General features: G+C 40.2%; 1 protein-coding gene across 1 annotated transcript in view; it reads right to left on the bottom strand.

Annotated features, from left to right (window-relative positions):
• Positions 1-2,486: 2,486 nt before the first annotated feature.
• The window catches only part of Pon2 (paraoxonase 2), a 32,870-nt gene continuing 25,125 nt past the window's right edge, over positions 2,487-10,231 (bottom strand). The window contains exons 5-9 of the mRNA XM_028869824.2: positions 9,852-9,978; positions 6,870-7,070; positions 4,595-4,676; positions 3,728-3,856; positions 2,487-3,098 (exon numbers count right to left, since the gene is read on the bottom strand). Coding sequence (XP_028725657.1) covers positions 2,940-3,098; positions 3,728-3,856; positions 4,595-4,676; positions 6,870-7,070; positions 9,852-9,978 — 698 coding nt within the window. The 3' untranslated portion in view covers positions 2,487-2,939. The remainder of the gene's footprint in view (positions 3,099-3,727; positions 3,857-4,594; positions 4,677-6,869; positions 7,071-9,851; positions 9,979-10,231) is intronic.

The raw sequence follows: 10,231 nt of genomic DNA, 5'->3' as shown, positions 1-10,231 counted from the left end.
CTAGTAAGTGCAAGGCCCTGAGTTCGGTCTTCAGCTCTGGGGGAAAAAAAGAGTAACAAGAGAATAAAAATTAAACATATTAGAAGAAAACTGTTGAAAAGCAAGAGCAAAAGCTAAAAGAATACTAATGTGATCTCCAGGCCTCCCTTTCTTGCATGCAGAGGTTCTTTCATGAAAGTTGTTTCAGGAATGAAAAGTGTGAGAAGTCATTGGAAGGCAGATGAGGTGGGTTGGTGCCGGAACTCTTCACTGCTTTCCAGCACTGTATTCACCAGACGAGGTGCCTGCTTCAAGACAGACTGAAACTGAGCAACTCAAACCTAGTGAAAGGACTGTCTTCTGATTAGTTATGAGGAATAATTAACCCATGCAAAAAAAATGAAAATAATACCACACAGCTTATTTAATTTTCCTTGCTTGTCATATTAAGTACTCATGTGTCATAAAAGAGCTGAAATTTTATTATAAAGAAGAGTAAAAGTAAAGGTTGAAGAGATGGCTGGGTGGGTCAGAGTGTTTGCAAGAGATTCTGAGTTGGAATCTCCAAACCCACATAAAAGCTGGGCATGGCTGATGTCCCTGTCACCCAGTGCAAGCTGAAACAGAGCTTAAGGTATAAAATGAAGAACAACAGAGGAAGGCACTTGAATGCTCTCCTCTGGCCTCTGCAATCACATGTATGTGAACACATGCACACACACACGCACACACACACACACACACACACACACACACAGAGAGAGAGAGAGAGAGAGAGAGAGAGAGAGAGAGAGAGGGAGAGAGAGAGCGCTAGTGTCCCAAATGTGTCCCCTAATAGTGCCAAATCGCAACTGCAACTGTGGTTTCTGTTGCTTTGGACAATGATGACTTAATCACCAAATCGTTCCTCTCAATATATGATCATAAAAAGGTCACCATAAATTAATACACATTATACTTACAGTTGACAAAACAATCTCTCATACCCATTGATACCCCAAATCAGGATTCATTAAAACCTTTCTTGTATGCCAGAGATAAACAAGGCATGTGCTTATTATTAATGCATGCCGACTTAAGCACAAATGAAATTTTGAAAAAATGGAATGGAAAGCAACTTTACTTGGTACCTACTGCACTTTGGTATTTCTTATGAGTGTGTCTTTTTAGATAGATAGCCATTGTTAACATCTCCTAAAATCGAAAACATTCCTTTCTTGGGTTGTGTCTTTAGGTAAACAATATTTAATCTTGCCTTATTCATCTGTGAACATTTCCCTCTTGGATAATGGAAGCAGCAAGAATCATTAATTTTCTTGACCTGAAATACACCCCCAATTTATTCTTAGCAGAATGAACTGAAAAATCGAAAATAATAAATAACAGAGAAATACAAATACAAATACAGGCTAAATGAACCAGAGCCCAAGTTTAAGACTACCTCTGCAATTTCCATTCTAAAGCCATTAAATCATTTCACAAAACACAGAATTCAAGTTGGTATCTTGGAAGGAAAGCCTCGGCAGAACACACTGTATATAATAGGGAATGGGTAACTCTGAAGAGCTGGTTCTATGGCAGTAACTTCATATCACTGCTAATGGCACAGGGTCCAGCATTATAAACAGATTGATATTCACCCTTAGGAGGTGTGTGACCTTGACCGGCTGTGGAATGTTAACAACGATATAATATCGACATCTATTCCCTCAAGGCTGCAATTAAGATTAAGTGAAATAAGGAGAGTGGTGCTTCCCAATTGTTGGACTTTGATAACTAACTGACAAGCATCTTAATGATAATGAGGAAGATGGGGGGAAGCGAAACAAAAGGCTTTGACAATGGTGACAATGGTGATTTATGTGCAAGTTCTTTATAATAAAATTTTAATAAAAAAAGTGACAACAGAAAGAAACACACTAAAGTCTCTCTTCAGGACTCTTCTTGGAGCTGGAGGTGGGAAAATGTTCCTCCTGTGATGTTGGCACCCTTAACCCTGACCGAGTATAGCCCTACCTAAGCCGGCAGGCTTGAACAGCTGACCACAGCTCTCCTGGCTTCTGGTCATAGTACTGTTCACTGAGTAGGTAAGATAGAAGATGCCAACTCCAAGCTTTTACCTCCTCTTTGTATCGAAAGTGGGCTTCTATTTAGGAAGAGATCCTATAGGAGATGCTTTAAGAATTGAAAATTTGAAGGCTAGCTTTGGCATTGGTAAGTGGATCTCTGTGAGTTTAGGCCACTTTGGTCTACACAACAATTTCCAGGTCAGACAGAGCTGTATAAAATCTATGTAATGGGATTTTGTTTCTAAGAAAAGGTAGATAAATAAAAATTTGAACTACAGTATTCAGTTGTTTGATTTTATTTTTCCAATAAAGAGCCCCTTTACATTGAGCTCTCATGAGAAATTAACATGATCATTCTTGTCCAACCCAATTCCCTAAGAGTCACTTCCTTCCTGTTCTCCTGAGAATCTGCTTCAGGAATTAAACACAAACACAACCTCGATTTTGGTTAGTCTTTAATACAATTCAAACTTGCAAACCAGTAAACAAAGCTGTAAGTACAGAACATCAAAATGTTATCTATCAGTAGTCCTGAACACACACAGTGGTCACAGCATGGGCACAGAAGCCCCTGGCATTTTTATAGCTCGGCCTGTTTCAGTAGCTTCTACATGGTGGGGCATGAAGGTGAAACCCCTCTGTGCAAAACGCATTCACTTTACGAAAAAGCAGCTTCTTCTTTCTCCCTGGATTGGCATTTAAAGAAATAACAATTATAAAGTTCATTTTCTTTTGATGCTAAAAGTGCATCAGAATTGTGGGCCTTTCCTTATTGAAATAAAATTAACTATGCATGTGGTATATTCCTAGGTCAGTACTGATGGTTAAATTCTCTCAGAATTAGCAATTCATCAAAAGACTATTTTGCCACTTGCATGCCAAAAATACAATTTAGAGTTCACAGTACAAGGCTCGCTGGTATAAAGTGCCTACAAGAAGTTTCCTATCATATATGGTCGCCACGGAACTTCCCTGGAGGACAGACCCGTTGTTGATATACACTGTAGTCACTGATGGCTTCTCGGATAGAATGTTCTGGATGCGAAGAACCTACGCAGGAGATACAAAGTATTAATAAAGAACTTCACACACCCATGCCACTCAAGCACCAATAATCCCCTGTCTTCCCCAAAGACACATGATTAAGAAGGCATGCTGTTACAAACAGCAGTCGGTTACCAATCTCCTTAATGCCTAAATTAATGTACTTTTTCCAGCCTACAAAGAAAGGACTTTTTAAAGCACCTAGTCATGCCATGCCAACTCGGGATTTTATGTGATTACAGCAATTCAGCATCAATAGAAATAGGCTCCCACCACTGTGCCCACTTTGACGCTACTTCAACATGCACAAAACTCATGTCATGTGGTGAGTTGACAATAAACCAGATATTTTTAAAATTGCCAGCATACCACATGAACAGGACCCATGTCTTTATAAAAATGACTTTTGACTAGTTTCCACCATAATTTAATTCATCAAAAGATTACTTTTCTCAAAGCATTTGAACAATGTAACATTTTGCCAATTATTGGCTTAAAGCAATTACAAAACTACCTCCCAGGTTTATTGTATTATTGGTTTAAAAGAACTAACAAATCATCCTTGTGACAGTTTATTGCATTATTAGTTCAGAGGACTTGAATAATTAAGGTTGAAAAACTCAAAATATAAAAACCTCTGAGGATGGAGGATGCTTTGGGTCATACACGAAGAGCTTCTGGCCGTTAGGGTGACAGCCAACCCAGAGGTCACCCGAAGAAGGATCAATAGATAAATTGTCCACCAGCGTGCCCAGCTGCAGAACCTTACAAAGAAATAATGTCAATATCTAAATGAGGCAAGCAACCTGATTAAATAATTTAGAGCTAACCTTTCCTGTTCCGATGCATGTGGGAGCATTACACACATCTCCCCACACCTGCCCTTCTAACACCAATAGTGCTTAAAATAAATTTAATGAAGTGGCTTGGAGCCGTTCTTCATCCTCTCTGAAAATAAAGAACCTAGGGTGATAATCCATCTGTACAAATAATAAAAATAGTGAATTCCTTTTGTTTCAAAAGATACACAATGATCAGTTAGCTTAAGAAAGTCCATCAAAGCAAGACAGGAAATTCTTAATCAGCCTAAAATATGTGTTTGTTGGCAGGCAGAAAATAATAACAGTGAGCAACTCAATTTCTACTTTCATTTATTATTGAAAAAACTGAATGCACATAAATCTTCATTTGAAAACTCAACTATTTCTTTTCAATTGTGAAAAGTCTTATTGGGATTCATTAGACATCATCAATACTTCACGGAGCAGTCCTAAACCTCATGTCAATATCACTCAGTCCACGGCTGGCTGCAGTCACTGTCCATCCCAGTGACAGCTGCCAACAAATTTGTCTTGTTGGAGGGAGGGGATATGGAAGAACATAGATGGGCTGCCCTGTCTGGACCCATGATGTGTTTTCAATGTGATACTGTTATAGTTAGCCCAGCTAGAATACTGCAAAGAACAATCAGTTAATAGCTACACAGAAAATGAAATACTTACCTTCAGTTGAGTTAAATTCATATTAGGTTGTTTTTCCAAAACATGGATTTCATGAGCTAGGATGTCAGCAACGTAGACATAGCTGTTCAGAAAAGACACTGGTAAGCACTTTCTGCCAACAGAGATGACTTAATACAGCAGGAAAGAGAAGGTCCTGAAACCTGCTGAGGAGGTCACAGGCATGTGTGGGAGGAATGCTGGATAAAGGTCAACTTTCATTTTTAAAAAAAGCCTTCAAAATCAGTTCAGTGGTGCTACAACAATCATGGGGTATTAAATTAATTTTTAAAAGGTTTGTAAGAAAAAGTATCAATTGAATATAAAGTTTATAATATTATAAATATATTTCATAATATGTATAAATATCCATTTATATTTCAAATATAACTAAAGAAAGTTCACTGAAATAACAAAAAAGTTTGGTTTTATAAGAAAAAGGTTATACCTTATGCCATACATTTTAATATTTTTAACATGTGCATATAGAATTACATGGCATGGAATACTTTAAATATTTATTAATATGTATTAATGCTTAATAAAATATTAGTACTCACAGTGTCTTAATATTAAGTATTTATCCAGAACTGCATGTCTAAGGATCAGTGAGTGAGCTTAAGCCCTGAAATTGGAATCCAGTATTCCATGGCAGCTCTCTCACTGAGCAGCCTTCCTGTATGAGGCCAGACTCCCTGACTGGGTAACATCCACACCGGGAAGGGACACATCTTTGCTCTTCAAGCATTCCTAACATGTTGACCAGTTCAAACTGGTGTGTGCACATGAAACCCCAGAGTCAATCACTGTCACAGTACCATGAGAAATAGTCAAGTCTAGAGACTGAAGAAATGTCTGGGTGCTGAAAGACTCTCACAGGAGGGATCTCTTACACCAGAGCAGGGGACAGAGCCCTTTCTGAAAGCAAGTGAGCCAAGGCCAAAGTGTGTGAGCTCTAGACAAGTGTCAGCCACATAAAGAGCTCACTGTCTTATGGGAAGTGTGGAAACGGCTAAGGGAGGGTGAAACTACTTCATGACAGCAAGTCCAGACCTTTCCTCCTTGATCTGACCAGGACTTGGACTCTACTGAACGCTTAAGAAAGAAGCAGCCTGATGACAAAGTGTCGGCTGAGTCCAGCAGTGACTGGGTACGTCCTTTCCAGCTGGTGCTGTGGTGGACACTTGCAGCCAGAGATTAGGGATGGGCTACCTGATCACAGGAGGACCACAGTGGCCAGAGAACAAAAGATGGAGGAAGGCTGAAAGCAAGCTGCAACAAACAGAAATTCTAGAAGTGGGAAAAACAGAGACTCGACTGAAAAGGGCAGACTGGGACAGTTAGAGACAGGTTAAATGATCTATATTTGTTTTCTGACTAAAAAGGAAAGGACAAATTGTACCACAAAAGAAGAACATTTAATTGTCAAGGAATGTCAGATTCCTTGTGGTAGTTTAAATTGTTCAGTGAGGTAAGGCAGAGGAAAACTAAGAATAAAAATAAGAAAAGAATTTTTGGAAAACAGTTCAACAACGTATATGAAGGCTAACATAGAAAGATTCACAGGAGGCCTGTCTTTTCACGGGGTTTCATTCTACAAAGATTTTGTACAAGTATTCAAGTAAGTGGCACTCACCACAAAGTAACTGATATCTTACCTGGGATTTGAACCCAAATCTGTTGAAGTCCAAAGTCCTCAAGTTTAACCACTATGTTTTGATACTGTCTTAGCAAGTTTTTACTTTAAAATAGTAACTGGTTGTGGTGCTAAATGAGAAGCATAGGTAGTCTAGATATGGAAAATAAATAATCAAGTATCCATCAACAAAGAAATGGTTTTAAAATCATCCTTATGATAGAATAATATAGTCAATAGAGTGACTAATTAATTAATCTAAAATTTTGTTTTGAAGGAGTTTTAAAACCTGGAAATTTTCCTTTTATCTTATATTTAAAACATCAATTCATTCTATTGCAGTGTTATTTAAAACGCGAAATATATTGCCACACAAAAAATTAAAAAGGATATAGCCGGGCGGTGGTGGCGCACGCCTTTAATCCCAGCACTCGGGAGGCAGAGCCAGGCGGATCTCTGTGAGTTCGAGGCCAGCCTGGGCTACCAAGTGAGCTCCAGGAAAGGCGCAAAACTACGCAGAGAAACCCTGTCTCGAAAAAAAAAAAAAAAACAAAATTAAAAAGGATATATTGGAACCTAAGGGATTTGTTTATGGGGACAGTTTATTTAGGAGAAGAGAAGATCCTGTGTAAGGAGCTGTACTTTTTATCAGGTGAAATAGTGATCCCATTGGCTGAATCGAATCCTTCCGCCACCAGCTTAACTTCATCTGGACTGTAGTAAACGACATTTGCCCAGCGTAGGTTCAAGTACGTCTCCAAGTACTTTAAGAAAGGATCCGAGAAATAGTGGTCGTTGGTGGCATAGAAGTGTGCGGGCCCAACAGCTATGATGTCATTCACACTGCAAGAGACACAGCACGGGAGAGGGAATCAAAAGCATAGAAGATTAGATGATTGTTCACAAGCCTCATGCAGCAGGGCTTTAAAATTTGGGGCCAGGTTTCCAAGAAAAGGGACGCTATAATCACATGACGATGATCCAGATGACATGATCCAGAGCCAGAGGCAGCGCGCTATGCAGATAACTGCAAGAGAACAACGTCACACAGTACCAGGTAATTAGAGGACAAGCCCTTTGGCAGTCAAGACAGGACCCTTTATAGAAGGGACGCTATCCAGCCAGGTGCAGCGGCCCACACGTAATCCCAGAACCTGGGAGGTAGAGGAAGAAGGAACCTGAGTTCAAGCACAGGGTCACACACTGAGGCTCTGTCTCAGAAAGAAAAAAAGTATTCTTTTATTATTGTTATCATTGACACAGGGTCCCCGGTAGGCCAGGCTGGCTTGGAATTCACTGTGTAGCTGAAAACAACCTTGAATCCCTGATTTCCTCTAACACCTCAGTCTAGTATTACAGGTGTGTGCCATCACGGCCAGCTAAAAGCATGTTTTCTGACATGAACATTACAGGCTTTAACAACGGCCTATAAGGACAGAGCTGCTCAGGTGTGGAAGTGGCCAGGCCCTGGCTGTCACTAGGCTGTCACTCACATTTATTCCACTCTCATTTATTCTGCAGCTGGACTTTCCTCAGGTCTCTTGCTTAGCCATTAGTCAAACTAAGGTTGACTGTTCAATTTCTACCTGCCTCGCAAAGCTGCCAAGCCGGCAATGAACGGACATTCAGTAAACACTTGCAGAGAGACAGATGATGAAATGTTCGGAGCACAGTGCTTCAAGGGAGAGATTGATATGCTAAAAACAATTACCGTTTCCAACCAGTTAGGCAAGGGCGTTATTAAATTGAAATTCCAATTATCTTATGCAAAAATTTCTGAAAGCGCTGCTTTCTTCTCTGTCAAATGAAAAATACAGAGCTACAAGGAAGACTTTATTTATTTATTTTTTTATGAAAAAGCTCCACAAATCAGACTCTGCCTGACTGGTATTCATGCTCCTGTTTATTATGAAGTGCATTTTGGGGAAGAATGATTGGACGTTACATGCTTATAACCTAGAGAGGGGAGTAAAGATTAAAAAATATCTATCAAGTTTAAACTCAAAGCAGGAGTCTAGTGCAAGCCGAGCTGGAAGGAATCCATGGGTCCCCTTTAGTCACACTTTCCATCAATGTCCTTTTGGTAGTAGTGCTGCCCTTCCAACTTGGATGCTCACTTCTGCAGGGACATTAGTCCACAGCAATCATGAACTCCTCGAGTGTGCTTTGTATAAAGCATGTGAGCCCCACTGAAGACTAGCTGCCCCCCCAGGAAAGGGCAGGGATTTGTGTGCTAAGTTATTGAGATGAGGGTGACAGCCATAAAAAGTGGCAGGGTTTATCTTCTGTTCTCAAACCTGGCCTGAACAGTGCTACCCCGAAGTCTGGTACTTCATCATTTCTCAAGGGAGTACATTCAGAACATTAATCAGCCATGTTTTCCCTTATCTACATGGAACACACACACACACACACACACACACACACACACACACACACACACACACACACACACGACAGAGAGAGACTGAGACAGAGATGTTGAGTGTCCCTTATCCAGAATCCTTGGGAGACTAGAAGTGTTTCTGATTTTTTTGAGATTTGCAGAAACATCATGAGATCTCTCTTGTGGATGGGGCCCAAGTCTAAACATGAAATTCATTTACATTTCACAGACCTTAATTTTACAAAATAGAATATATATGAAATAATATATATATTAGTTTCTTCCTTTGAGAATTTCATATATTTTTACAGTTCATTTTGATTATATCTACCCTTACTGTCTCCTTCCAACTCCTCTTGGACCTCAATCCCCATCATCTCTCCCTCCAAATTTCATATTTTCTAATTTTTTAAAAAATGATCCACTGAGTCCAATTCATGCTTTCTGAATGCCATGGGCGTGGTACCACTCACTGCATCGTGGTCAGCCTTTGAGAGGCCATACCCTCCCTCCCCCAGGGACTAACTGCCAACAGATTCTCAGCAAAGGATGGGGTCTCTTGAACCCCTTCCCATCCAGGCTAGAATGATGACTGCTTGATACTGTACAGCTCTTGCACAGGGAACCACAAAATGCTTTTTAAAAAATGTACGAGAAAGAAGATGTCATGCTGTGGATTATCTGCCTGTGGCATCATGGTTAGAAAAGACTCAAATTACAGCTCATTTCAGACTTTGGATTTCAGTTTGGAAATGGTTTAACCTGCTTAACATACATATACATTTATAAAATTCCTGAACTACATATAAGATATCATATGTTAGGCTTTATATTATGTATTTGCTAACATAAGCAAGCCCTTACAAAAGGTGAGAGAATCACCCAAAATAATGAGTGTTTGAAAATGTCAGCAATAGAGGCTGAGAAGACAGCAGTTAGCAAAGCTACTGTCATGCTTGCATGAGGGTCTGAACTCAGTCCTCACAATCCATGGCAAAAAAGCCAGATGTCGGCACATGCTTATAGTCCCAGATGGGTAGGTGGGAAGAGCATCCCTGCCCACCCAGCAGAGGTTACTAGGTAAACTCCAGGCTGACAAAAGACCATCTCAAAAGCACGGTAGATAGCTTCTCTGGAATGATACCCAAGGCTGTCCTCCGGTCTGCACACATGCGGGTGCGCACACATACATAGACATGGCAGAGATAACCAGGCAAATGAGGACAGAAGGAGGGTACCTTGGAAGGAGTTCATGTTTAATTGTCTTCAGGTGCAACAGAGAATTTTCTTCTTCTTCAAATTTAAAAATTTCCACTGTGCTCTTGAATTCCGGGTGGTTCACAACAAAGAGATAAACGGTGTCATCTAAAGGATGGACAGAGCAGAGTTAGATCATAAGACATACACACTGGACCCGGGGGCAGGCACTGACACTTGAATACCACAGGCATGGGAAGGCTGAAGGCACAAGCTGTTCAATACCCTACCAGATCTTTTTTTTTTTTTTTTTTTTTTTTCTAGACCTTCCGGCTACCATTGGCCTGGCATTAATCCTGATCACTGGTCCCCTGACCTTTAAGAAGGAGTGGCCCCCACTCTATATACAGAATGTGTTCAT

Source organism: Peromyscus leucopus, chromosome 3, assembly GCF_004664715.2.
Source record: "Peromyscus leucopus breed LL Stock chromosome 3, UCI_PerLeu_2.1, whole genome shotgun sequence".
NCBI classification, from domain to species: domain Eukaryota; kingdom Metazoa; phylum Chordata; class Mammalia; order Rodentia; family Cricetidae; genus Peromyscus; species Peromyscus leucopus.
Note: the sequence above shows the minus strand (reverse complement) of the source record. Positions and strands in the feature narration are given on the sequence as shown.